The sequence below is a fragment of the Suncus etruscus genome, chromosome 8 (assembly GCF_024139225.1).
Source record: "Suncus etruscus isolate mSunEtr1 chromosome 8, mSunEtr1.pri.cur, whole genome shotgun sequence".
NCBI classification, from domain to species: domain Eukaryota; kingdom Metazoa; phylum Chordata; class Mammalia; order Eulipotyphla; family Soricidae; genus Suncus; species Suncus etruscus.
Window position 1 is genome coordinate 2620722 of NC_064855.1, and position 11775 is coordinate 2632496.

The 11775-nt window shown below is 49.3% G+C and overlaps 1 protein-coding gene across 1 annotated transcript; it reads right to left on the reverse strand.

Annotated features, from left to right (window-relative positions):
* Positions 1-2123: 2123 nt before the first annotated feature.
* Positions 2124-9428, reverse strand: PRSS38 (serine protease 38; the record flags this gene model as incomplete). The annotated part of the gene is made up of 6 exons (XM_049779013.1): positions 9278-9428; positions 8060-8222; positions 7264-7535; positions 4725-4867; positions 4226-4453; positions 2124-2147 (listed from the first exon to the last, which is right to left on the reverse strand). Coding segments are annotated over exons 1-6 (981 nt in total), but the record flags the coding sequence as incomplete, so codon positions are not given.
* Positions 9429-11775: the final 2347 nt, after the last annotated feature.

Consider the following 11775-nt stretch of genomic DNA (forward strand, 5'->3'; position numbering starts at 1 on the left):
GGCTCCTCCAGCCCCAATTCTTATCATTTTTTAAAAATTCAAATAAGGAAGCGAGGCAATAGCACAGTAGGAAGGATGCTTGCTTTGCACACAATGGACCTGGGTTTAAACCCTACGTGGCCCCTCAAGTCCTGCCAGGGGTGATCCTTGAGCACAGAGCTAGGAGTCAGTTCTGAGCACAGCTGGATATGACTCAAAAATTAACAAAAGAATCCAAATAAATAAATAAATAAATACATGAACACAAGTCCTCCCCTTCTCATTGATGCTCAGGGGCTACTCCTGGCTCTATGTCACTTTGATTTCTCTCTCATGTTTTCATCTTCTTTGCTATGCCATTAGATAATTTAGTAGGACATGACGTTTACTTTATTATTTTAACTTCAGCCACCTAGTGTCACAGCAACAAACTTCTCTGTGTGTATGTGTAATTTCAGTGATTAGGTTTTCAGAGATTTTTGTTTTGGGGCCATACCTGGATGCTCTAGGGGTCACTCCAAGCTTTGTGCTCTGGCAGGCTTAGGAAACCATAGATTATTGTGTTTTCAGTGTCTTGTCACTTAAGTTTTCAGTTTTGGACTACCTGGGTTTTTCGTGCCTAGGGATTTTATATGCAAATCATGCACTCCAGTCTTTGAGCATCTCCCCAAGCATTTGTCTTTTCTTGCTCAATAAAGAAGCTGTGTAGGGCCCGGAGAGATAGCACAGCGGCGTTTACCTTGCAAGCAGCCAATCCAGGACCAAAGGTGGTTGGTTCGAATCCCAGTGTCCCATATGGTCCCCCGTGCCTGCCAGGAGCTATTTTTGAGCAGACAGCCAGGAGTAACCCCGAGCACCGCCGGGTGTGGTCCAAAAACCAAAAATAAATAAATAAATAAATAAATAAATAAATAAATAAATAGCTGTGTATATGAATTAACATGAGGTTGAATATTGGTAGAGACTTTGGATTGATCCTCATATTGCCTTCTAATTAGTTGTCTCTCAATTGGTTCTTTTGGTTTTCTTGTTAAACAGATGTTGCCCCATTGCCTCCTCATCTGGCTTTTTCCCCTCCTGTGGAGGGTGGATTTTGTTTTTCCCAATAAAGGCTTCTTTGGAGGCCTGGAGGGGGGCCTTGGCTCATGGTTCCACATGGGAGAGCAACTGGTTTGTGGGTGAACAACTTGTGGTGTGAGTTTCTGGCCTACTATTTCTTCCCAACTGTGCGTGGATTATTTCCTGAATCAGAATTCTCCATAAAGCCTTTATTTATTTGTTTGTTTGTTTGTTTGTTTATTTGTGTATTTATTTATTTAGTTTTTGGGTCACACCCAGCAGTGCTCCTGGCCCTCTGCTCAGAAATCGCTCCTGGCAGGCACGGCGGACCATCTGGGATGCTGGGATTCGAACCACCGTCTTTCTGCATGCAAGGCAAATGCCTTACCTCCATGCTGTGTCTCCACCCTTCCCTCCATAAAACCTTTAGATGAGGAGTCCCTATAACTACTATCAACTGGCTATATTGGGAGCATTATACATATAAAAATGTAAGAATGTTATCATTGTCCATTGACTCAGATCTTTCCTTTTGCAGTGCTGAGATTGAACCCAGGGTAGCCGCATACACATGTTGAATTAACGGGGTTCCATCCTATGTAGGATATGCTTGTTACTCATTGGTCGGAAGCTTTGGATAGAAGCATTTTTTGGATTGTTTTCACTCTACCTGTTCTCCACCTAGGGTATAGTCTTGGGCTTCTCAATAAAGCCTCCGGGTCTCAGGGAAAATCTGCTTGTGGGTTCATCTCTGCTTCTTAGGAGCAAAAGGCTTGTGTGTGGAAGTTCCTAAATATGTTTTATCCCCTTAACCATGTGTGAATTATTTCCTGCGGTGGCATTTGCTTCCAGACCTGTGCCTCTCCAATGGCCTGGATTTGGGGCATGACGCTTTAGCTTCATATGCCCATTTCTGATACTAATTCCTCTCTTTAAAAAAAAAAAATTAAAAACGGGGCCAGAGGGCCAGAGAGATAGCACAGTGGTAGGGCGTTTGCCTTGCATACACAAGGACAGTGGTTTGGATCCCGGTATCCCATATGGTCCCCTGAGCCTGCCAGGGGCAATTTCTGAGCACAGAGCCAGGAGTAACCTCTGAGTACTGCCAGCTGTGACCCAACCCCACCGCCCAAAAAAGGGTCCAGAGTGATAGTACAGTGAGTAGGGTATATGATCTGTTGAGCACTGCCAGGAATAATTTCTGAGTGCAGAGCCAGGAATAACCCCTGAGTAACACCAAATATGCCCCAATGTCCGCAACCAAAAATAAAAGTATGAAAGCCTTTTTATCAGTATTTTTTACCTTAGAAAAGCAATTAGTATGGTAAATTAGATATGTGTATTTCCTAATGTTAAAATCATCCTTACATTATTGGAATGAATTTTGCTTGATCATATTACATGCTTATAAAAAAATGAGCCACACCTGGTAATGCTCAGGGGTTATTCCTGGCTCCGTGCCTAGTGAGCTTAGGGAACCCTATCAGATGCTGGGTATTAAATCTGGGTTGACTACATGCAAGGCCAGATCCCTCCCCATGGCACTATTACTCTGGTCCCTCTAAGCTGCTTTTTTTTTTTTTTGGTTTTTGGGCCACACCGGTGACGCTCAGGGGTTACTCCTGGCTATGTGCTCAGAAGTCGCTCCTGGCTTGGGGGACCATATGGGACACTGGGGGATCGAACCGCGGTCCGTCCTAGGCTAGCGCAGGCAAGGCAGGCACCTTACGTCTAGCGCCACCGCCCGGCCCCTAAGCTGCTTTTTATTTTATTATTTATTTATTTATTTATTTATTTATATATTTATTTATTTATTTTGGTTTTTGGACCACATGCTAGGGGTTACTCCTGGCTATGCACTCAGAAATAGCTCCTGGCTTGGGGGACCATATAGGATGCTGGGGATCCACCCAGGTCCATCCTGGGTCAGCCATGTGCAAGGCAAATGCCCTACTGCTGCACCATCACTCTGGCCCTAAATAAAGATATTATTAAAAACAAAGTGTCCAGGGCTAGAGCGATAGCATGAAGGTAGGGCATTTACCTTGCATGCAGAAGGACGATGGTTCGAATCCTGGCATCCCATATGGTCCCGAGCCTGCCGGGTGTGATTTCTGAGTGCTGCCGGGTATGACCCAAAAACCAAAAAAAGAAACACAAAAAACAAAGTGTCCAAAATCACAAAAGTTTTCAAAAATAAAAGCAAAATAAAAAGTATAAATTTTTATCTTAAATCTACAGAGCTATGTACTACTAATACTTAAATTTCTTACATTATCTGCATTAAATATATATCATCCCCTTGCCATTTAGTATGCATTTTTAGTCTTGTTCACTCGAGTGGATTTGCAATTTCCTGCTTAAAACCAGGTTTTGGGGGGCCAGAGAGATAGCATGGCGGTAGGGTGTTTGCCTTGCATGCAGAAGGATGGTGGTTTGAATCCCATCATCCCATATGGTCCCCTGAGTCTGTCAGGAGTGATTTCTGAGCACATAGCCAGGAGTAACTCCTGAGCACTGCTGGGTGTTATCCAAAAACCAAAAAGAAAAACAAACCAGGCTTTGTGTTTTGGGTCACACCTAGTGGTTCTCAGGTCTGATTCCTAGCTCTGTGCTTGAGGATCACTCCTGGCAGGCTTGGAAATCATATGGGATGACAGGGACTGAACTAAGATTGGCTTCCTGCAAGCCAAGAAACCTCTTTGCTGTGTTCTTGCTCTGGCCCTGCCAGGTCTGAGTGTTAGGACTTGCTCTGCTCTCAACCTGAGCAGTCCTGTGACCACCACATCATATACAGAGATGCTGTATTTGGTCTTGACTTCCCTGCCCAGGCACATGAGTGCAGCAGAATGCTGTTCCGTTTGAAAAGATGGATGCAGGACTACTGGCAGCTCACTGTGTATGTTTAATGTCTTACCCAATATCACGTGCTTGTAGCACTTTGCCAAGATGTGTCGTTCTCCCTGGACACCCTTGGCCTTCTGTGGAGACCAGTTTTGCTTTTCCTGGAGGTGGCCACGGCCAGCAGTTTCCTGGACCCTGTGTCTGGGCCAGACCAGCAGCCCTCACCCTGATCATATGCCAGGGACCTGAGGCCCTGTGCAGGAACAGAGGTATGCAGCCGTGAGCAGGCAGGAGAGGAGGGCCTGAGCCTAAATCAGATTGAGGAGATGGCCAGCGTGGTTACAAGGACGCTGACAGTGGTGCCCCGAGTGGGGGACAAAGCTGGCAGAGGCAGAGGCTGTGGAGGTGGGGGTGTCTTTTCTACTTGGTCTCTGATCCACTTGGAGAAGTAGGAGATTCGGGCATAAACCGCAGGGTACACCGGGGCCAGGCAGCCATGGCCCCAGCTCACAGATCCAACCTGCATCCATATGTTGTTGAATTCACAGACCAGTGGACCCCCAGAGTCACCCTGGAAAAGAGGAGTTTTTGTAAAAATGGCACCTCCCACAGATGGGTGGCCAGTGTGGTCTCCTGTAAGCACAGGGAGTTGGTAGCACAACTCCTGACTGATAGGGAGTCCTTAACTGCTATAGCTAGTTCTGGGATCCTTGTAGGATTGAGACCTGATGTCCCAGCTTTCCATAACCATGCTGTGAGCTCTTGCAAGGGTATGGCCTTTGAGACCACCTAACCACCCAAAAAAGGGGAAGTATCCCTTGTTCTGAGAGTCCCAGGCACACCTCACACACGGTCTTCAGATCTTCCAGGTCTCCAGCACACAGCATGTCTGGCAGAACATAGGACATGTAGCTGTAGAGCAGCTGGCACAGAAGTTTCGGGATCAGAGGTAGGCGAGCCTCCTGCAGCATGGAGGAGGTGTCACCTGTTGGAGAGGAGCACAGGCCCAATGACAAGTCGTTCTGCGACTTTTCCCAGGAGACCATGAGCCCTGGGCCCAGGGAGTTCACATTGGAGGCATCTCTTGAAAAAATGATTTTAGCGTCTACAGTTTTTGTTGAGGCAGATAACATTCCTGCAGATCTCCAGCAACCTCCCCAGGGTCCCTCTTACTTCTCCAACTCTAACTCTTTTAAACCAGTTTTTAAAATTCCGGACATGTTTGACTTTTAGGCATTTACTTACCTCACCTCTGCCCCACCAAAGTGCCCCAAAACTCCTGATCAGTGAGTGCTACTATGGCTACCACCGTCCTCTCCACCTCTCCTCCCTCATTTGGCGTCCTCATTACTGTAATCTAGACCAAGATTTACCCACACCTTTTTGGGGGGACTGAAGGGCTACACCTGGTAGTGCTCAGGGGTTACTCCTGGCTCCGCACTCAGGACCCTATGTGGTGCTGGGGATTGAACCCGGGTCAGCCACAGACAAGGTAAGCAGTTGAACTGTTGCTCTGGTCCCAGTTTACTCACATTCAATACATCCGATTTGACCCCAGTGGGACTCAGGCTATTAATGTCATGTGATCTTTTCTAAAAGAGAGAGGAGAGAAAGATCTCTTTCTGCCGTTTCATTCGCACACTGCTGCTGGTCGATAAGTGTTCAATAGAATATCTTCAGGAAACGGACCTGGCAACCCATGCGATGCCTTTGGTACTGGAGACACTGCACTGCCCCACCAGCATGCTGTGAGCCCTGTGACTTCAGACAGTCTTCGGCTAGAGGAGTCTCAGGGGGCTGTTTGGGGAAAGGTACATGCAGCCCACAGTACCTGGGAAATTCTGGTGCTTGGGAGGTGGTGAATTTGAGCTGGGAAGAAATGATGAACGGTAAACATCAGCAGAGCCAGATGCTTGAGAATAGCAATGCAGCCGAAAATGTTTGGTACTGGGACCAGGGTCATAGTGCTAGGGCACTTGCCTTGCACATAGCCATCCTGGGAAGGACCTGGGTTGAATCCCCAGCATCCCATAGGGTCCCCTGAGCCTGCCAGGAGCGATTTCTGAGCACAGATCCAGGAGTAAGCCCTGAGCAAAAAAATAAAAACAAAAAACCAGAAAAACCAAAAACCCTAAAACAACAAACAAACAAACAAAAAATGGAACCAGGAGATAGTACAGTGGGTAAAATGCTTGCCTTGTGCATAGCCAATGCAGACTCAGTCCCTAGTACCCTGAGCCCTGCCAGGAGTAATTCCTGAGTGTAGAACCAGGAGTAACCCCTTAGGACAGCCAGGTGTGGCCCACAAACCAAAAATGTCCATCAGAAGCCAGATGCTAAAGTTTTGTGGCGTCGTGGGAAGGGACCTCGCTCCTGCCGTGAGCAGCAATAATCCTACAAGTCTGTGGCCCCTGGTGGTTTTATTACCCAAGACAGGAAGTTCCACTCTATGGGAGGGCAAACATCTGGGATCTACAGTAAGTCCTTTGCCAGAGGGTGTTCAGAGGGAGAAAACCTGAGGTACACAGGAGATGCCATGGTTGCCAGCGGTGACTGAGCCTCAAGTATGTGCCATGCATGTGGCTGATTCTACTAGGCAGAGCATGACCAAGTGGAAGGTGTCTGTTCTCTGAGCTAACAGTGGCTCCTGTAAATGCCACTATCTTTCGGTTTGGGGCCAGACCTGGTGGTGCTCAGGACTTATCACTCCTGGTGTGACATCAGGGGCAGCCACCTGCAAGACAAGTAACCTCTCCAATGTCCTATTTACTGCTCTTGTCCCATAAGACACCTTCCCTGTTGGAGTGATAGTACAGAAAGGAGGGCACTTGCCGTGTTCACACAACTGATCTGGGTTTAAGCCCTGGTACCCCAAGCCAGCCAGGAGTGATTTTGAGTAACGCTGGGTTGACCCCCAAAATAAACAAACAAGGGCCAGAAAAATAGCATAGAGTTAGGGCATTTGCCTGGTATGCAGGATGGTGGTTTGAATCCCGGCATCCCATGTGGTCCCCCAAGACTGCCAGGAGTTGTTTCTGAGTGTAGAGCCAAGAGTAACCCCTGAGCACTGCTGGGTGTGACCCAAAAACCAATAATAATAATAATAATAATAATAATAATAATAATAATAAACAAACAAAAACACGGGTCCAGGGCACAGAGTGGTAACATAGCAGATAAGGTGCTTGCCTTGCATGTATCTCATATGGTCCCCCAGGAATGAGTCCTAAATAACTCCCGAGCACCGAAGGGTATGGGTCCTCCTAAAACAACCACCTGCTGTTCTGTCTCTTCAGCCCAGTACCAGTTTGCTGCCCTGCTGCAGAGCCTGGATCTTGCAGTGGTCCCAGAAAGGCTCTTGCTCTCCTGTGAAGGTCTCACCTTGTTGAGACACAATTCCCCATCCGGTAGCCCAGCAAGTGAGATTGCTAAGTTGCACATCTGGGGGGGCCAGGCAGACAGGAAGCACGAAGTCAGAGAACACGATGCTGGTTTTCAGCTGTACTAGGGCAATGTCACCCCCGATAGGGTGGAACAGCTTGTAGGTGGGATGCAGGATCACCGTGTGTATCTCAAACCACTGGGTGTATTTCCCACGGACCTGAAGGTTCACCAGTCCCACGTACACATCATAGGCTTTGATGTTCCAGTTCCTATGGGAACAGCAGATAAAGGCACAGTGGGTTCGGTGCCTGGCAGCCAGGGTAAGGAACCAATCTCAGCCTGCAGAGAGGCCTGGACAGGGGAACTGGTGGGGAAACGGGTTGGCAGAGCTGCCCAAAGTCTCTGTCTGAAATGGGTCCTACTGGCCACCAACCACCCAGGGTGGTGTGGCTCCTGTCACCTCCCCATCTGTGATCTGGTTCCAGCCCAGGGAGTTTGGGATGGGGCTAGAATAATAGCACAGTGGTAGGGGCCTTTGCCTTGCACGTGGCCAACCCAAGAAGGACCTGGGGTTTGATCCCCGGCATCCCATATAATCCCCCGAGCCTGACAGGAGTGACTTCTGAGAGCAGAGCCAGGAGTAAACTTGGGTGTGGGCTCAAAACAAAACAAAACAAAACAAAACAACAAAAATAACTAGGGAGACTGGGATAGTTGTAGCACTGGGCTCTGGGCCCTGCTCCCCAGTCTCATACACCCAGGCCCTCGAAGCTGAGCCTACGAGGCCACTCACTTTTCGAAACAGTGGGCTGCTGTCAGCACCCAGTGAGAGCTGATGATGGAGGCACCGCAGATATGGGAGCCTATGTAGTGCAGACTGGCCTGCCAAGGCCACTTGCCCTCTGGGGCATCGGTGCCCCCCAGCACCTTTCCCTGCAAACGTGGGCGGCCGCAGTCTGCAGAAAGAAGAGAGGAGGGAGCAAGGAGCTGTGAGGCCAGGGCCAGGGGAGGTCTGTGGGCAGACCCTGGTCATACCAGGCCTGACCCACCCACACCCACCTCCTTTCCTTCCGCTCTCTTTGTTTTCCTTCCCTTCCTCCCTCCCCTCCCTCCCACCCCTCCCTCCCTCTCTCCCCTCCTTCTCTCCCCTCCCTCCCTCCCCCTCCACCCTCCCTCCCTTCCTTCTCTCCCTTCCCTCCTTTCCTCCCTCCTTCCATTCCTCCTTCCCTCCCTCCTCCTCTTTCTCCCTTCCTCCCTTCCTTCCCTCCTTCCCTCCTTCCCTCCCTTCCATCCTTCCCTCCCTCCTTCCTTCCCTCCTTCCCTTTCCCATTTCCTTTTCTTTCCCCTTTCCTTTCCCTTCCCTTCCCTTCTTCCCTTCCCTTCCCTTCTTTCCTTCCCTTCCCTTTCTCTTCCCTTCCCTTTCCCTTCCCTTTCTCTTCCCTTCCCTTTCCCTTCCCTTTCCCTTCCCTTTCCCTTTCCCTTCTCTTCCCTTCCCTTTTTCTTTTCTTTTCCTTCCTTTTCCTTCCCCTTCCCTTCCCCTTCCCCTTCCCCTTGCTCTTCTTCCATTTCCCTTCCCTTCCCCTTGCTCTTCTTCCATTTCCCTTCCTTTCCCCTTCCCCTTCCCCTTGCTCTTCTTCCATTTTCCTTCCCTTCTTCCCTTCCCTTTCCCTTCCCTTCGAAGCCTTTTCCTTTTCTTTTCCTTTTCCTTTCCTTCCCCTTCCTCTTCCCCTTGCTCTTCTTCCATTTCCCTTCCCTTCCCTTTCCCTTTTCCTTTCCTTCCTTTTCCTTCCCCTTCCCTTCCCCTTCCTCTTCTTCCATTTCCCTTCCCTTTCCCTTCCCTTCTTCCCTTCCCTTCCCTTCTCTTCCCTTCCCTTTCCCTTCCCTTTTCCTTTCCTTTTCCTTTCCTTTTCTTTTCCTTTTCCTTTCCTTCCTTTTCCTTCCCCTTCCCTTCCCCTTCCCCTTCCTCTTCTTCCATTTCCTTTCCCTTCCCCTTCCCTCTTCCTTTGCCTACTTGGGGGTCTCGGCAGGGCCCCCGCCTGACTGGGGCCGGGTCCCAGGGCCGTGGTGGCAGCAGAGCCGGGGGACAGGAGCAGGAGCAGGAGCAGGAGCAGGAGCTGCGGGGCCCGAGGGGCGCGAGGGTCTGGGGACCGCGCCGAGGCCATGGGTGCCGTCGCCGGCGCCAGCCAAGCACACGCGCGCGCGCGCGGGGCAGGTGCGGCCGGGCGGTGGGGACACGCGGGGCAGGCGCGGGGCAGCGGGCAACGGTCGGGGCAGGGGCAGGGGGCGCTGGAGGGGTGACGGGGACGGCAGGGCAGCAGGGAGAGGGGAGACAGTCGGGACCCGCATGTGGCCTGCAGACACGGGGGAACGAACGGACAGATGGGCCAGTCGATGGACAGACGGACGGACGGACAGTGGGCGGATCAAGCACAACTTCCAGAAATGGAGGCTGGCCACATGTGGCAGCTTTTTTCATGCTTAGTCTTTTGTCTTTTTAGTTTCCTCTTCCCTTCCTTTCCCTTCCCCTTTGTTTCCCCTTCCTTTCCTTCCCTTTCCTCTTTCATTTCCCTTCCCTTCTTTTCCCATCTGTTTTCCTTTCCCTTCCCTTTCCTTCCCCTCCGTTCTTTTCCTCCCCCTTCCTTTCCTTTCTTTTCCCTTCCCCTTCCTCTTCCATTTTCCTTTCCCTTCCCCTTTCATTTCCCTTCCCTTCTTTTCCCTTCTATTTTCCTTTTCTTTCCCTTCCCGTTCCCCTTCCCTTCCCTTTTCCCTTCTCTTTCCTTCCCGTTACTTTCATTTCCTTCCCCCTCCTCTTCCATTTCCCTTCCCTTTCCTTCCCTTCCGTTTTCTTTTCTCTTCCCCTTTCATTTCCCTTTCCTTCTCTTCCAGTCCCTTCCCTTTCTCTTTCCTTTCCCCCCCCCTTCCCTTCCCTTCATTCCTTTCCATTCCCTACCCCCCCCCACCCTACCCCCCACACACATCAGGCCACACCTAGAGGTGCTCAGGAATCCCACCTGGTGGGGCTCCAGGATGCTGGGGATCAAATCTGGGTCGGCCACATGCCCGCTGTGCTTCCTCCTGCCCTCATGCCCTTTCTTGATCATACTTACTAATACGCCTGTTTAAACAAAGCAAATTAATAAATAGGATGAGGGGAAAATAAAGTGGCTTGGGAGAATGCCATGCTTATGACTGTATTTACACAAGTGTTCTAAGAGAATTTTATTTACAGACATCAAATTGCATCAAACTTTGACTTTAAAATGTCACTCTTGGGGCCGGGAAGGTGGCGCTAGAGGTAAGATGTCTGCCTTGCAAGCGCTAGCCAAGGAAGGACCGCGGTTCGATCCCCCGGCGTCCCATATGGTCCCCCCAAGCCAGGGGCGATTTCTGAGTGCATAGCCAGGAGTAACCCCTGAGCGTCAAACGGGTGTGGCCCAAAAACCAAAAAAAAAAAAAAATTCACTCTTGTTTTTCCCTCAAGCCTAAAAGGGGACAGTTTGCCGACTACTGTTCTAAGTGCTTTGCATATTTAAAAGTTCTTGTTTTGTAGTAATGTAGTGTAGTGTAGCAAAAATTAAACTGGAGGCATTGATATAGAGGAGACTGAGCAGTAGGTGGGAAATCCTTATGCCTTCAACCTCTTGACAATAAACAATGGTTTCATCAACTTTTTAACTTCCCTCACTGTTACTGAGACCTTAATCTATCTCCAATGTGTTTATAGTAGATCAATAGAGAAATATGATGGCTGAGCTCTAAACCCTTCTCACTAATTCAGATGTGTCATCTTGCTGTCTACTGAGTGACCCTTATTACTGGAATGAAATTTCAGCCTTTAAGTGTGGGGAGGCATTTTGAACTGTGCCTTCTATGTTTTAAATATAACTGTTAGACTCTGGTGTCCACTAAAGTCTTCTACTTCAGCTGGTAAAGACTGAGAGTCAGTCTGTTCTGGTAGCTCCACCCCCATGCTCCTCAAACAGGACTTGTGCTGGAAGAGGAGAGGCCTCCAGCATGTCCACTGTGGACAGCTGTCCTGGTGGTATGGTGCAAGTAAAGTATACTGTACTGTACTCATCCAGAGATGATGTTACCAGGACCTGTTTGCTAATAAAGGAAAACTTATTTTGATTTTTGGACCCTACCTGGGGTGTGTTCAGAGCTTACTCCTGACTCTGTTCAGGTCTCACTTCTGAGGGGGTGTGTAGGATTGTATCAGATCCAAGTGGGCACATGCAAGGCAATTTATTGTTTTGACCTGGTATGGGGTTACCCCCCAAAATTTGTTCTAGGGTCCTAAAGCAACAGTGCTTGTGAGGTCATGTGGGGCCAGGAATTAAACCCATGATCTTGCATGCTCTACCTATCTCTTGAACTACATCTCTGATCAAAATTGAGGATTAAGGGGCCAAAGAGAGTACAGGTGTTAGGCACTTAGCTTGCATGCAAACAACCCTGGTTTGACCTGTGGACTATATGGTCCCTGAAGCACCTACACACACAAAACAC